At 37.3% G+C, this 16,791-nt stretch overlaps 1 protein-coding gene across 4 annotated transcripts in view; it reads left to right on the top strand.

The window, feature by feature from the left end:
• The window catches only part of AFTPH (aftiphilin), a 46,721-nt gene extending 30,682 nt beyond the window's left edge, over positions 1 to 16,039 (top strand). For 3 of the 4 annotated variants that reach the window (XM_032184589.1, XM_032184587.1, XM_032184588.1), the window contains exons 7-10: positions 4,085 to 4,145; positions 5,896 to 5,979; positions 9,991 to 10,114; positions 15,568 to 16,039. In XM_032184589.1, coding sequence (XP_032040480.1) covers positions 4,085 to 4,145; positions 5,896 to 5,979; positions 9,991 to 10,114; positions 15,568 to 15,712 — 414 coding nt within the window. In that variant the 3' untranslated portion in view covers positions 15,713 to 16,039. The remainder of the gene's footprint in view (positions 1 to 4,084; positions 4,146 to 5,895; positions 5,980 to 9,990; positions 10,115 to 15,567) is intronic. The other variant, XM_032184590.1, reaches the window with a different exon arrangement.
• Positions 16,040 to 16,791: the final 752 nt, after the last annotated feature.

Raw genomic sequence — 16,791 nt, 5'->3', positions numbered from 1 at the left:
AAGCATGCAGAGATTTGAAATGGAGAACATTATAAATCAAAAGATTGAGGGGAAAAAAGAAGCAAATCAGCTGCAATAATCTCTTGTAGTTATTATTATATAAATCCTGTATGTTTTAGACTCATTCTCTGCAGAGAATCTTACTGGGTTTGATAGGTTAAGGAAATACAGTGGGCAAATTCCAGTCTGGGCAATTTAAGTTGCAAGGACAATGTTTTATATTTTGGAAAAGATTTGTCCTCTCAAGGAAGTTAAGCTACTGATTGATCTATCACTTTTTGTGTAAGGGTGACTTGCAGTCTTACTGGGTTTTGTATTTGAAGTTAGTGTCTTAGTTTTTTGTTTGATCTCTTGTTTATCTTGACAGTTGGAGATTTTTATTTCTCTGTTTGCCTGTGCTCATAACTCTAAGGCAGCGAACAGAATATGAAATAATCCCCTGATTACTTTTACCTTTACATAAGAGCATGGCTTTATCAAGACGCAGGAGGAATAAGAGTGGCTGCTCCAATAGGCAACCATTGATTGAGAAACCCCAGAGACAGGTACCCTTCTTTTCTGTAGTGGGCCATGATCGTCTTCAGGCAGTGCAACTAAAATATATTCCGATGTTTGTCAAAAAGGTTGCTGTCTAGGCTTAATGTTGCCTGATTTCTCTTATTTTGATACTGTTCTATGGTTAATGTAGTGTTGAAGTTTATTTATCTTCTCGCTGGCTTTCTAGCAAAAAGTTATCTAAATGTTCTTGCTTTTTTTTTTTTTTTTTTGCTTCAAAGCATCCCCTTCTCCCTGTTTGGGACTCTTTGATAGAGCCTAGTGGTAACTTTGTCCCAGCATATAGGATAACTTTGCAGTTTCTTATCTGTTTAGTTTTGCTTAAGCTTAACATCGGAATAGAAAACTGCAGTGACCCAGACCTTTCCAGAAAAGAATGACCAGCAATTCTTTTCTGCAGGTGCCTATTACACTACATCTGCACACGTGTAAGCTACTGAATTAGAGATCATGTTGTAACAGAATATGCATCTTATACTTGCTGGGTATTAGGGACTGAACCTTAATTAAACCCCATGGGGTGACAGTCTTTAAAAACACTTTTAATTACATAAGGGACCATCAGGACTTCTAACAATGACAGATGCAAACTACCATGTTATTGGCCACCAGCCAAAGGCTCCATCATGGAACTGCTCTCCAGTTATACATAGGAGAAAGATCCAAGAATATACATAGTTTTGACAGAGAGAGAAACCTGCAGGTAAGAGATATTATAGGACGTACTATTCTGTCAGATGCAACAAAGTCACTTAAAGGTGGTGTCTGAGGAAAAGTGAATTTTAGAGCTCTCGTAATTTTGCCAATGTCTACACACAATGAAATATATGAGTTACGTCTGTGTAAACCTTTTTCTGAAAGTCATGTTTATGGTGCTCATTTGTGGGATCTGTTTAAACATTTGTAATATATGTGTATTACAAGCCTTCCTATTTTTTTCCCTTAGCTTTAAGACAGCAAAATACTTCCCTTTTTTGGAGGGGAGGTAGAAATTAGTTTTCCTGGATAATAATTGGCATGGAGGCGAACGCTTACATTTTAATCTTTTGAATTAGGAAAAAAATCTTGCATAATACCATTCTAAAACTGCCATGTGAAAAACGTCTCTTGCTTTCATCAACTGAAATACGATGCAGTAAAGCCAGCAGGCTTTTTAGTATTCTCTTTCTTACTTCCTTAACATTCAGACTAATACCCTGGCAGTTGAGTATACTTTTTCATTTCTGTACCATGTCCCGTAATATAATATGGAGGGAGGAGTGAGAGCAGATTGCCTTGAATCTTAATATTCTTCTAGATTGGGTGCTTTTCTTCAAAACATATTATTAAAATAATGGTTGTAAATGCAGTAGTCTAACAACCTTGCAGTCTCTGAAAGACAAAACGTTATATTCCTATTTGCAGGGCATGTTTCCATTACCTGAGATTTCAGTGCTGTGTTCAGGTGTCCCAGTATAGGTAGTTTTCTTAGGGCCAAGGACGTTAGGAACTGAAGACTTTTCCTTTCTGTTTAATTGGCTTTTGTTTCTGCCCTCCCCTTTGACTTTGCTTGCTGATGAAAGGAGCAGGGCGTGCCAACATCCTGTATGGATGAGGTCTGATTTCCTTGCCACCCCCTTTTTTTACAAGCAATTGAAGTCAGCAGAATAGCCTCATCCCACGGAACAGAATGATGTATGTAATATACCTGCTGATTTAGAGTCAGATATCTTTTTTTTTTTCTTTTTTCCCAGCATTTTAGGAAGAATTCATTGCATCCTTTGCCCTCTCCTCAGCAAGTGTGAGAATCATGTAATCATTTAAGGGAAAAGCCTAGCCAGCCATTGGTACCACCTTTTGCATAGTACTTTGTCTCAACCTCCCCAGGACTCATCAGTCCTGACTCATCTTTTGACACAAAATGAAGTGGGTGTTCCTCAGTAAGTCAGGGTTGGTAGGGAGGAACTTTGTTTCACTCTGATTTCATTTCGTTCCCTGCAGAAAACTTCTAGACCATCATACTAGCCTCCATTTTTCCCTTTTATTTTTATTTTTATTTTTTTAACTCCCTTTAATGTTAATATATTTTTGGTGTGCCAAACTTTAAACAAGCTGCTGATCATAGTGGTCATTATGTCATAAGGTTTAGCTTTCACACTGGTAACAGGATTTTTCCATCCAAGTCATTTCAGTGCCAGTAATTTCATTACCAAAGCAAAGTAAAAAATGTAGCATCAGCTCCTTAAGCTCCACGGAGTGAATAGTGTTCTAGTTGTGTTCCTCAGTACTGGAAATATTTCCAAGTCATTAAGTAGGAAAGATTTTTCTAGGCAAGGCTTTTACTATAAGTAAATACAGAAGTCTTCAGCTCCCTTTATTTTTCTTTCTGTAAATACCAATCCCTTAACAAAAGCCTTTTACAGTTAGATTAGTTGTACAAAGCTAGCTCAGGTTGTTACAGTCTTGATTCATGAATCTGAATATTATTTCATGCTTTTAGGTTTTAAAAGTAAAATAAATAACCCAGCTTTCTCCAAAAGCAAACATAAGCTATGTCTCAGCCACTGAAAGCTCAACAACTAGTGATGCATTTTAAATAATGTTGTGGAGAACTTCAGTTGCTTTTCTTCCACAAATGTTTGGCTTTGTTTTTTTTAGTTGTATCAAACTTGTGAAATTGAAGGTGCATCTTTTTCCACCTTTTTTTGCACAAAAGTGCATTATTACTACTTATCTCAAACATTTCTGATACTGTCCTATTGGTTTGTCTTCTGAGAATACAGGAGGACAGCACTTGCAAGTTATGCTACCCCTGAACAGACTTTGCTTGTAAAACATGGTCCATGCTGCTTGTTTGATTCACGTGTGTGTGTGCGCGTGCAGAAGACTGAACAAGAGGAAATGAAAAGGATGGACTCCCAGAAGGAGTCAGTGTTTCCATATTCCTCTTGTTCATCTTACCAGTGGTTTGTTTAGATATCTGATATAATCATTACAGGATAATGAATCACAGGATATTTTTTTCATTTATTTTTGAATAGTTTGTTATTCATGTGTAGGGATTCTGTCTCTTAAAACCCCTCCAATAAAAGAAAGAAAAAGAATCGGGGTATCTTTATGGTAAATAACAGGCTTTGTCTATAATCAGGTCAAAGCATGGATGTATAGATGGCTTTCACTAATAACCCTATTCTAAAATTGCCCTCTAAATCGCATATACACAACTTTTTATGCAAAATGCCTCATCTTCCGTGAAACTAATATTACTTTCAACTATGCCTTAATGGTTTTATCCAATTCATATGTTTTAGTTAATTTGCAAATCCTTTCTGAGTTACCTAATCTGTACTGTTGAGAATTTAGTAGTAAAACAAATCTCCTTCAGATTGTTAGTGCATATTATGAAAATATGCCCCTTGCAAAAGCTGGGGCTTGCTCATTCATTTGTCTTTTTAGTATTTAGATGCTAAAGAATCTGTTGTTTGAACTGCTTTGCATTGTTGTAACCTGTACTGACTATAAAATCTGATTTCTGACTTTTCAACTCTAGGAATCTCTACCACCTGTCCAGTTTGACTGGAGTAGCAGTGGCCTTACTAACCCTTTAGATGGTACGTCTCTCCGTAGAGCCTCTAGCACCAGAGCTAGAGATAAGAAAGCTACAAAGTTCAGACAAACATCTATCTGCTGATTTATTTTTTTAAATATATATATATATATACACACACACATACATATATATACATATATAAATATATATAATATTTATTTCTTACTCCTAACTTTGGAAATTCAGGCTTTCTTTCTGATTAACTGTACCTCTACGTGAAATATCATGTTGTCTGAAAAATACCGAGTTAAGTATTATTTTAGAGTCATGCCATATTCTAATGACACAGTGGCAATATTAGCACTTCATTACAAATAACTGCAGGTTATAATGAAACTCTGAATAAATGAACGTTTTAGAGTGACGAGTTATACTTTGTAAAAGTATTTTTCACCAATGAAGTGTCTCTTTAGACATCCTTTGAATGAAAAACTTGTGTATAGTGGCTACTTCAAAGCACAATATTTTAACCACAAACTGTTTGCAAAAGATGTACTTCTTGACCTGGAAGTTTTCAGATTTACAGATAATTTTATATTTCAAAAATGTGACATCATCTGTTACCACTTTTGCTTACACTCAATAGTAGTTAATTAGAGCTAATTTATTGAAGAGGTAGCTACAAAGTTATTTGTATCTGCAAATGTATATACTTATCACCTACAAGACCCTTCGCCTAAGTCTATTTTAATAGCAAAGAGTTGTTCCATCACCTCCAGTCTCAGAAATGTAAGTTTATTCAAAGGAAATAAAACAAGTTTTGGAAACTTGTTTGAATGACAGGCTAGAGACCTGTAAAGAAAATGATACCTTTAAGAGGAGCCTGCTGACAACAGTTAATGCATAAGTTGTTCAAAAGCAGGCTAAAAGAAACTGCATCTCTACTGCTTTGGTGTTGCCTCATGGTGTTGTTTCAGAACATATAGGATATAACAGTTTGGATAGTGATATCATGGTGTTGAAGGAAAGCCTGGATGGACTCTTTTGCTGTTGTCTGGTGTCTTATTACTTCAGTCAAATCATCGTGCTTTCTTTTAACAAGCAACTTCTTTAAAATGTATCTTGGTTTGATTTCTGTTTTAGTACTAAAGGGGAACAGTATAATTTACCAGTGAGGAACTGGATATAAGAATGGCATCTATTACCACGTGTTCACATTGTTTTAAGATAATGATAATCAATTGCTTAAAGCTAATATATGAAACTTTAATGGTGTTTTTTGGTAGTTGTTTGGTTTTTTTTTTGGGGTGGGTGGGGAGGAAGAGGGATTCTTTGCTATCTGGGGACCTGCTAAGTCTTCCTGACGAAATAATGACTTTCCATTTCATTGAGGGGAGAAAAAGCCCACTCTATTCTAATTATCCATTGAGGGGAGAAAAAGCCCACTCTATTCTAATTATCAATTGAGATATATATTGTTTCCCTTTAATTGATTACATCTTTCTCTCTGGGTCTTGCTGGTTCTCTTTCATTTTTAGATTGAAATAAATATTTCTATTTTGAAGTTACTAGTGTTGATTTCCTTGCTGCATTGTACATGAGGGAATGTGCACTGAATTAAGTTGTTAACATTTTAGAAGGTACAAATTAATACTGTAAGCAATGTTTTCATGTCGATTTTTAAATTGTGTACTGAGTACTAATTATAACTTGCATGTTCAAGTGTGTGTCTTACCCCTTTTTACACATAAACCCCTCCCTTGGCTTACCTTCTATATGGCTGCCTACCAACACGGTCACTGAATTTCAAGCTAGTGGAGGTTCCACTCTTCTGAACCTTGATTTCTTTGGGCCCGTGGATGACAGTAGCTCTAGCAGCACCACCACAATCCCAGGTCAGCAGAGTGTTAAAACCACAACTATAATATTATAACAACTTACTAAAAGCATGAGCACATCACTTGACTTTCCTATAAACAAGGAGAAGTTTTACATTGTGTTTCTCTAAAATGTCTCTCTACTGCATTTTTCCTTTAATCTGTGTTCTGTTTTCTGATGTTTTGTATCAAGTGCGAAGTATTTAAAAGGTACTGTCAGCTCTGTATTGTCACGTTTAAGGAATGGCTCTTTTGCTCTTGCAATTAAGATGTTAAAACACTTTTTTCAAATGAGAGAGATCGAAAGTTAGCTTTTCCAAGCACTTCACTGAAAAAGCTGCAGATGTGACTATTCCCCCCAAAATAAAAATAAAATACCAGGCTTGTTCCTTATAAATGAGTGTCTCCACGTTACATGATTGTGATTGTTATTTGGAAGGTGTGCCAATGTAAAGTTACAGGCCTTAACGTATCACAACCCAGCTGGTATCTTCTTCTACCAGTAGACTGTAAGTTTTTTCTTTGTGTGAATTGCTAATATTAATGATAAGGTGAAAAAAGTGTTTTAACTGCATTCATCATAGAAAATAAGGATAGTTGCATGTTTGGGGGGTGTTAGTTCATGAATGTTAATTATAAAACTAAAGCATTTTATCCGCAACTTAAAAAGGAGATGAAAATACCACTTTCTCCTTTGAAAAAAAAATGTGAAAGTAATTGAATTCATTTATCATATGGTTTTGACATGCTTTGAGTATTTTGTGGGAGCTTGTGAAAACCTACACTTCGAATAAATTTCTTCAGGAACTTGAGGGAACACTTTGGGGATTTATCCCAGTGCATAGTCTAAGCAGATAAGGCAAATATTCTTTCAATACAATGCCTGGCAGCAGTTGGGAAGCCACGATAATCACTTTCTTCATAGGAATGGTCTTTTTGCATCTTAATTACTTTAAGAAACCAAGTTTTCTTGGTTAAACCATTTTTAAGAGATTTGAAGCTCTCCTGTATTTTAAAGAAGTGCTTACAATTAGAGTTGTATTTTTTGTTGTTGTTAAAAACCTGCTTTTTCAGTTTTGCAATCTGATCATTGAGGGCAATTTTACCTCATCCCAATACAAATGTGTTTTTTTCTCCAATAGTGGGAAATATCCTTATATAGGTGAAAGATAGCAGATCTGTAATGAAAGCGACAGGTAGCAAATTCAAGATTTTCAAGTCTTACAGACTCTTTGAGAAGTATGTGCAAGTCTATTGACATACTGGCATCAGTGCCCACTACATGCACTGCTTGTGCAGTCGGGTACGATCCTATATCCTGCTGCTGTGCACACTTGAACTGGTTACTGGAGGGATACTCCCTTAGCCTTTTATTGCACTTTCTCTTCTTTTTTTTTCTTCTCCTGTTGTTGTTTCATCAAGTACAGGTATCATCACCTTCCCCTCGTATCCCCTGTAGTGCCTGTTTTAAGTTTTTGCTTTTCTTTCCTCCTGACTTGTTTCTGGGAAAGTCATTTGTTTCTTGGCTTGCAGCTCATGTGTTTGTGTGTGTGTGTTTAGGAGCTTTGTGTGGGGTTTGGTTGGCTAACTTTCCCTTAATATCTCATTAAGGTTTTGCGGTGCTTTCCTTAGCTATTCTCTGATAATTTGAATAAAATGGAGAATATGCAACTCTTACTTAAAATGGAAAAGGGGAAAAAAAAAAAAAAAAAGACCAATTGTTAAATCTTTTGGCTTAAAAATAAACCTTTTTATCAGTAGTAGAAGTTTGTTCTTTCCCTGAAGACCTTAGCTTTACTTACTGTAGGTCTATGGTTTATTCTTCTCAGTCTGATCTAATCAGTTGCCAAAATAACTTATAAAAATTTACCCTCTATGTCATGAACAGGGAGTTACTCATTTCCAGTATGTTCCCACAGATTTGCTCTGTTTTATTTTTCACGTTGGTAGCTTAACATAAACGTAGCTGAGTAAAAGGTGTCTAACGGAACAGTAAACTGAGCAGTGACATCACGTTACAGTGAAAACGAATTCAGGACCATAAATGTGAATATCTGAACGATGTAATTCACAAGGTTGCATTTAATGCCTGCTGCAGAGTTGCACGTCAAAGAACTCCTCGTTTCATTCAGTCTTACAATTTGTACCTTAATGGGATTTCGCGGGCTTCTGCAAGTCAAAGTGTATTTCTTCGAGTCTTCTTCTCCCTGTTTGAAAGTGGATATTTTATGGACTAGTTGGGCGTTTTCCTGTTTCCAAGTTCTGTAAACATCTGACAGTACTTAAAGTCATGGTATACTGGTCTCAGTGCAGCACATGTTTTGATGTTTTGCATGAAACTGGATGAAATTTGTTTTGAAAATCCAGACTAAAACATGTAGGTTGAAAGGAGAGCTGATTAATTTCTAATAAACTCCATATTAAATGGAGCAAATCCTCCCCTCTGCCCCCACAGCTTAACCAGATTATTTTCTTAATTTTGCTTTTTGGTTGGCTTAGCTTCCTAACAATGAAGGAGTATTTAACTCTTGCAGAAATAACAAGTGGTCAAGACACTACTTGGGAAGAGCTCAAGCAAAGCAGTCACGAGGATTATTAGCCTCACCTCTTAGTGCACACAGTACTACAATTACTGGTTGGAAAAGGAAGGACAGTAGGCACAGCAATTTTTCTAATTTAGTTACCACTTGGTATTTCAGGAGTACTTCTAAAAATGCCTTGAATCCAAGCAAGTAGACTGAGTACAATCATCAACATACAAGGCTACAAATACAGTTTTTATGCTAGGTAGCTACAGGGGACTGTTGTGTCCAAGTGTTTGCAGAGGCTGTTCTGCAGTGGTGTACAAAATGTTTCTGTGTTGTCCAAACCAGCTGACATCAGCGTTATGCTTTTTTAGAATGCAGATGTCTAAAAAAAACAAGATGTTTCTGCCCAAATTCTACACTATTTTTGAAAGTTAGTTATGACTGTGGATGATGCATATACGTGCACTTCATTTTCAAACCGTGAGGCATGAAATAGCTGAAAACATACCTGAAGGAATATCACCAATTTAAAATGCTTCTGAGCACCAAAATGTGCTATGTTAGTCCTGATAGATTTTAATAATTCTGATTTCTAGGCTCTTCTTAAAAAGAAAGTGTTTGCTATCTGGAAGTTTTAGAGCCAGTATCCTTACTGAGATACGTATCCCTACTGAGATACGATGCTCGATATTAAAGAGTTAGAATTTCGCCTCTATCTAGGGAGGGCAGGGGTCAGGCAAGTTTCCATTGTTTTCAGAATGACCTCTGCTGATAAAACTTGAGATCGATTTGCAACACATGTAATGTCAGAATTCAGTATCTAACCTATGGCATCTGAAGCTTTGAAATCAAGGCTGAAACCTCCAGATACTCGATGCTTTGTAGATAAAGGAGATAGAAGAGGAAGCACAGACTGAGGATTTTGGTAGCATCATAACTGTGATTGTCTAACTTTTTTTTTTTAAAGTTATTCCACTTGTATGCACTGGAAAAGCTGTTTTTCCTCACTCCAAAATATAAATAAATAAAATAAATAATGGAACCTCTTGTGAAAAGCAAGATACTAAACTGGCTATAATGCATGCCAATGTCGTGTATAATCTCAGAGTTGGCTGCTGCCAACCATCAGCACTCTTTTAATAGAAACAGTCAAGCTGAAGCGATTGAAACAATCCACTGTAACCAAACTGACCTTTTTACAGGTATTTTGCTCTAAAAGGTAAAATCAAATTGTTTGTTTACTCTTAGACTGAGACCTTGTATGCCAGACTTGATCCAAGGTGTGTGCGCTTTGTAATGCAGCTAAAAAGCTACTGAAAAGGGTGGGGAGAGAGGACGCTGTTTTAGAAACACGGACATGTTCCGTCACGTTCTTTTCATGTATCTTGAAACTTTAAATGATTCAGATGTTTACAGAAAACAGTCTCTAGCAAGTTGGTCTGTGGCTAATTATGGCTGTGCTTGTCTCCAACCATCACTGATTATCATTTTATACTATAAGGTGTGGATCCTGAGTTGTATGAATTGACAACCTCAAAACTGGAAACTTCCAATGCAAGCAACAGAGTGACCGATGCATTTGCAAGACTCATGTCCACGGTGGAGAAGGCAAGCACGTCCACAAGGTAAATAAAGTTCATTGTGCTTTTACCCCCCTCCCTGAAAAAGGCGAGGCAAAACGAGAGGAGTGAGTGTGTGTGACATTTCAGGTCAGAAGTTCTTGAATGAGCAAAAGGTTTACATTTAAGATGCAACTGAAAGTTGCATGTTACAAGTATGAAATTCTTACCACCGTAGTTCATATTTTGAATTATCACAAAACTCTAAGGTAAGATGGGAAACGTTTTTTCAGCTGACAGAAAAAAAGTCACTTTAAAAGCAGGAACCAAATATTTGATTGAAAGATAAGACTTTCTGAAGAACAGAACTGATTTCTAAGAATGGAAGGGTGAGCTGAACCTCATAATTCAAACTGTTAGGACTTTGACAGAAGGCACTGGTAGGTCCTCTACATAATTCATAGATGTGGATATAGTTCTAACATCCATCAAAAAACTTCAGTGACCAAACATCAGATTCATTTTGCTATTGCAAGTTAATTTTTAAGGAGGTAAAATGTAGCTTGTTTAGGATGTCCTTTCTGCCTCATGGATCTCATGCAAGGTTCTTCTGCGTTTTTTTTCTGTAGGGACTCTATATACAGGCTTTAGTTGTCAAATGTCTTCCTTGAAATCAGACCTATTGAATTGGGTACAGAATATTCTTTCCCTGTTTACGCTCTTATTCTTTGTGTTTATTTTCTGAACATTCATCTTAACAGTAGGATTCTGGACTGTCTTAACATGTAATTAGTGGCTGTGCCCATTAAAGAATTGCTGAGTGATTCTCACAGGGTGAAATGCTCCTATCGTTGAGGAAGTACATGCTTTGTAGATATTTATAAATGTAGTTACTTCACAGCTAATAAACAGTAAGATGTCCTCACTCTGAATGAGCTTCAGGGTTTATTTATTACTCTATAGCTAAATAAATGGATTTCCACGCATCATAGCACTTAAAACGTGCACACACACAAAAATTGCATCATATGTAGGAATTCTTAGTGTTTGAAGGTAACAGGCTTCCTTAAAATAAGTAAAAAGAGCTCTTTTAGACCATGTTCTTTCATTATGATTGTGTTAGTTTTCTTGCAGTGAAAATGTTAAAAGTGAACACAGCTTTTTAAAAAAGCTCAACACTCCATGAAATTTCAAGAGAGAACCAGTAGAGGGAACTCCACTCCTCGGTGCTGATTTTTTCTCTCTGCTTTTGGATTGCCTGTTTTTCTATCCATGGAGGATGTATACTTATGAAGATAAGCAACTGAGAAGGGAAAAAAAAAAGTTAGTTTTACTAGCTAAATAGAAAACTTAGCAACAGTTGAAATAACTTTGTCATATATTCCAAGTCTAGTTTAAAAGTAACCGCAAATTTGCAGCAGGGCATCCAAACTCCAAATGTATATTTATTATTTTCTTTATCTCCCTTTTAGATTCCTGCCTCCTTGCTTGCCAGACCTTTAAGATGTCTTAGCTTGCTTTTTCTTTACAAATGAGCAGGGTAGTCTGCTTTGCTTAAATGAATGTTGACCTTCATTTTCTGTATTGTTTTCTTGATGTGTGGGTGGGGATTTTTTTAGTTTTTTTTTTTTTTTTTTTTTTAAATGCTTCCACAGCACACTTGAAACTTTTATTTGCTATGTTGGAGCTGTTTAGATGTCAAAGTTCTTCGCCAGTTCTGGAGAGTATTTCTTAGTGATATGAAGAGATTCTGGATCTGTGCTATAGGAATATAGCTGCCTATAGGGAAAGGCTGGAGACCTCAGGCTTACCAGTTAAGTTCAGACATGCACACAGATCAGCTTTTTTCAGTATTAAACACATTTTGTATGCTCTTCATCAACTCTGATTTTTTTATATTAAATTTTTCATCTATTCTTATTTTGTGCTCTGTGAACTAAAAGCAGTCTGCTTTTCAGTTTTTCAAGGCAGAACCCTTCAAAGAGATAAGGTCTTGTCTCAACAGTATACTAAATACGTTCCCGTGTCTTAGCTTTTTCCTAATGAAATTGTCTTTCTTTTGCAATTTTTATTTGTCATGAACTGAAATCTTTAAAATAGGAGTGGCTGAGTACAGACAGCTCAGCAAAGACGATCTGCGTGCTGTAGCTTGGAAACAGACTTAACCATTCCTGACAAATAGGCAGGAGAAGATGTGGCCAGTGGCTTAACACCACTTTGATGGCTACTTCAGTTGTGCTAAAACTACCCCATGTCTGTCTGTAACTTGTCTGAACTCAAGAGCTTTGAGGTTAGGGTTTAGAGGGAAAGTACCATTATTCAACTGTAGGACAGCCGTGTGAACAGTCATCTCGGTTTGAAATACCTCCATCTTTTGCTTGCAGAGGAGAGGAAACTTCCCAGCTTGAATCTGAGATCTTGAAGGTAGCAGTATGGAAAGTCAGTGCTCCAGTTCAGCATTCCACTGACACTCTGCAGCCTTGCCCAATTCTGTAGAATTGGCAGAGATAAAAAGTTTATCTGCTGTCTTTCTGAAGAAAAGCAGAGCACTGATACTGTTCCAAGAACTGGCTGAAACCCTCATTTAAACTGGAAATACTCCTTGTGGGCAGCGTTGGATGGAGCAGGCTAACTCTTAATTACAGAGTCATTTTTAAAGCCCGTTTCTCTAATCACTGTTTCTATTAGAGCCTGGCCTTTTTGGTGTTATCCTCAAAAACTGTTGCAAACATAAGAGGTCACTGAAGTCCTGAAAGGCTGAATGCTTCAGGAAGGGATTGAAATGTAAACCAGACCCCTAAGGTGTGAGCGACACATCTACAAAGCATTCCCTATTTCTTGCTAAATCTTCTTCCAGCGTCTTTCCTGCTTGTCAGTTTGGCTAAGTTCTTGCAGCTTGGTGTTAATGTGCCTTTAAAATGAAACATCGTGCCAACAGGTAGAAGGACTGGCGTAATTGCTTGGGGAAAGGTATTCCCTCTGTTCTCTGTCTTGGGAGGAAATGTAACCTAGTGTAAGAGAAGAGGTGGATGGGGGTAAAGTGTTTTGCAGAAGGTTGTTTTAAAACCTGAATGAATTTGATGCAAAACCAGTCTGCAGTGATGATGATAGTTTGTCTTTTAAGTTTATAGAGAGCTAATGAGTAGTTGGTCAGAGTTACCCTGGTGATGTTTGCTACTGAAGGTGTCGATTGCTCTGTTACCCAGAAGGGGTACTGGAAATGTCTGGTTTTATTACTTTTTGGATAAGTCTACCCCTTTCTGTTGAGGAGTGGAGACATAGCCAATCTCCTCCCCTCTCTGCACTGAGATGATTTAAAGAAAAAAAAAAAGTTTTGAGCTTTGGCAAGTGGTTGGATCCATAGCTGTGACTTGGTCATAGTTAAGTAACGTTTGGTATGTAAGTGTGTTGGCCTGTCCTTCATTGGTACTTTTTGCAGAGCATATGAAGCAGATAAATTACTGCAAAGGGCATCCAACCAGGAGGGGAGCATTCAGGAATCGAGCAAGATTCACATCTGACTGCGCTCGCTGGCATGCATATTCTGCAGCGATGTTGCAGACACTGGTTAGGACAGCAAGAGCATCGCCCTGTGATAAAGGTCCTCCATATCAACACCAAATAAAGTGCAGCGCTGCCTCTGGGACCCAGCAGTGCCGTTTCTCCGCGTGACACAGTTGAGCAGAGGAGGAAGAGGCATATAAATAGCAAGGAGTGTGTGAGCTCCATCTCGGTGCCTGATTACAATTGCAGGAACTCCTTTTAATGCAGATCTCTGAGTCAGCCCTCTTCCTTTGGCTTCCTCTGTCAAATACTCCTTTGTTAGCTGTAAGTCCTTGATCACCAGGAGTTTGTACCGTAAGAGGCTTGTGGTAAGTGATTACTAATAGTGCACCAGATACTGATAACACAGTGGTGGGTGACAACCACATTTCAACAGCTCAGAGATAGTCCTTCAAGTGCACACAGTGGTGACTGTGAAGCTGTTAGAGAAGGAGGCACATATTGGCTCTCTGCTTCTTCCTTCAGCAAATCCAGCACACAGCTTTGTTTATCCTCCAGAATTTGGTAATCTGCCTAGTCAGTGGCTCATGAAATTCCACTGCAGCAGAGAAAAGAAAATATTGCTATTCTAGCAAGGGAAAGTCAGATTTAGTATCTATACTGCCTCATCTAGAGATCTTTCATCAAGTGGAGATTTCAAGTAGCAAACAAAACTGATAGCTCAGTGTCAACACAATGATCACTGATGGCAAGGATGAGTTTAACTCGAGCGTTTTTTTTTGTCCCCCTTAGCCAAGAAATTCTGAGACTGCTGCTGAAGCAACCATGTGGCTCCTTGCTTTCTCCTGGTCTCTCATTAGCTCAGGGAACAATCCTGATGTGTGCTGACAAAAAAGACGTATACTTATATGCTGCTTCGTGACTGAAGTGGTGATTGCCCTCTCATGGGTACGGTTTAAAGTTTTATAGCTAAGATAAGGTGTGGAAAGAAAATTTCTGAAATGGTGTATGGAAAAGCTGTTTGTTTCTAGCCTTTTGTCTCAGCTTTTTGCCCCATAATGGGAGAGCTTATTTAGCTAGGATTTCTGCTGTTATTGCAGGGAGTAGCAGGTGCCTTTTTGGACCTGGAATAACATTTGATGGAGTATTCGTTTCTCTAGTAATAGCCAGGACTCTTCAAGATAAAGCACCGAGGAGGCAGGAGAGGGGAACTTCTGTAGCAGTCTGAGCCAGCCTTCATTTTGCTTAGGAAATGTGAGTTTCTTGCATAACAGTGAGAACCAAGCAACGTGGGATTCAGACCTCTGTATTCATTTGTGCTCAGTAATTCTTGTGAATAATGCAAAAGGCGAAGTAAATACCCGTGGTTCCCAAACTGCTGTGTGCATCATTATGGCTACACAACCTCGTTCACTTCAAAGCGAGTTAGCTGCCAGCAGTGAACTACCTTCTGATGATGATGAGACCTTGGAGGGGAGAAAGGGGCTTGTGGATCATGATGTAGAGCAGTATGGTATATAATCCGAGCGCAGTTGTGTTGGAAATGCAGCATTAGTACCTGTATTTATTTATTAAAGGAGTAAGTTAGGAACTTCTTCACATCCTTTCAAAATATTTCCGTTTTATATCGAAAGATTATACAGAACTTAGGTAGCTTAAAAAAAAAATGTTCCTATTGTCTTAACCCTAAAATATGAGTCTGGTTGTTTCTTCAAGTGAATAGTCCCAGAATGGCACGCTGGAACTTGCTCCCCCCCATGGTAAATTAGCATCTGAATAGATTTTTTTTTTCCTTATTGCAACAATATTCAGGAACGTTTTGCTGACTTCCCGTGTTAACATTTTGTTGTTAGGCAGGTAGGTATTATAACATTAGACTAGCTTCAAATAGCTTACAGAAGTGCTTGTCAGTGGGAGACGAAGTGACAGAACACTGCTTCAATCAGTGATTCTTTCAGTGATCCAAGGGATATCAGGTACTGGATTAATGCACTTTTTTCTTTTCTTCTCAACAGGAAGCCTAAAAAGGAAGAACATCTTAGTGAAGAGGCTGCCAAGGTGATTTCTAGCCTTCCTGACTTAACTTTCATGCATGCCAAGGTGTTGATGTTCCCAGCCACATTAACACCTTCGACAAGCTGCCAAGAAAAGGTAGACTAAAGTGATGTGAATTGGACGTTTTCTATTGATTTTTTTTTCCTTCCCTCTGGGGGTCATAAAAAGCAATCTTGCTTTAATTAAAAAAAAAAAAATCAAGTTCAGATGATTTGTTGGTAAGCAGCACTAGAAAGGTATACATAGTTATGTATATTTATTTACATACTGGAGTCCTAAATTTATATTAGAGAAAAATGTAAATAATTGGGGGTAAATCTTTTTGAAGATCTATTCTTTTTGTTGTGCTGGGGTGTATACATTTATGTCTTTGTGAAATACACTGGTGGTGTCCTTCTTACAAAACTTTAAAAAGTTTAAAAAAAAAAAAAAGAATCCTAGAAACACATAATGAAGACGTCAATTTTCACAATATGTGAAGTCCCCTTCAAAGGTTTTCAGATTGCATTGAGCGTCTTTTTCTTTCCTGCATATATTAAAATACTTTTTGCTGGAAAAAAAAAAAAAAGTTACATTGTGGGTTTTCAGTTATTGTTTTTTAAAACCCAGTAATTTCTTTTCTGTTTTAACAAGCTTAAGATGTGTTTTTTCTTTCCTTCTCCCCTCCCCCTGGTTGATTGGTTGGCTGATCAATTTTTATGTTCTTAAACTTAAATAGTATGGCTCTGTCACTATATAGCCTTTTGAAAGGTATGCTGTCAGTAACTTCTTGTTCCAGTTATGGATCACTGTCTAAACACTTGATTTTTGGGTCATTAGAAGGTCATCTGCTTTTAATCGGTTTGATTTGGAAAAGAAGGACCAAAACTATATGAATGTCTTTACAATGAAATTTATCTGTTTAAAAATTTTTATGTTTTGTTGTACCACTATTCTTATGTTTGATTTTGCACAGTGTAAAATGACATAATCATAGATTGCTATGGTTTTAGGCTGTATATACAGTAAAAACTATGGGTTGTAAATGTTTGGGGAAATTCCTATGGAAAAAAGAGAGCTATGTAGAAGAACCTCTAAAAAGGTCAATGTGCATGCCCAAGGTCTTTTGAGATTTAAGTGTGTAAATTTCCTTTTAGCTTACACAAAATAAAATAATTTAAAAGATATATATGTATATAGTCTGC

The sequence above is a fragment of the Aythya fuligula genome, chromosome 3, assembly GCF_009819795.1.
Source record: "Aythya fuligula isolate bAytFul2 chromosome 3, bAytFul2.pri, whole genome shotgun sequence".
NCBI lineage: Eukaryota > Metazoa > Chordata > Aves > Anseriformes > Anatidae > Aythya > Aythya fuligula.
Note: the sequence above shows the minus strand (reverse complement) of the source record. Positions and strands in the feature narration are given on the sequence as shown.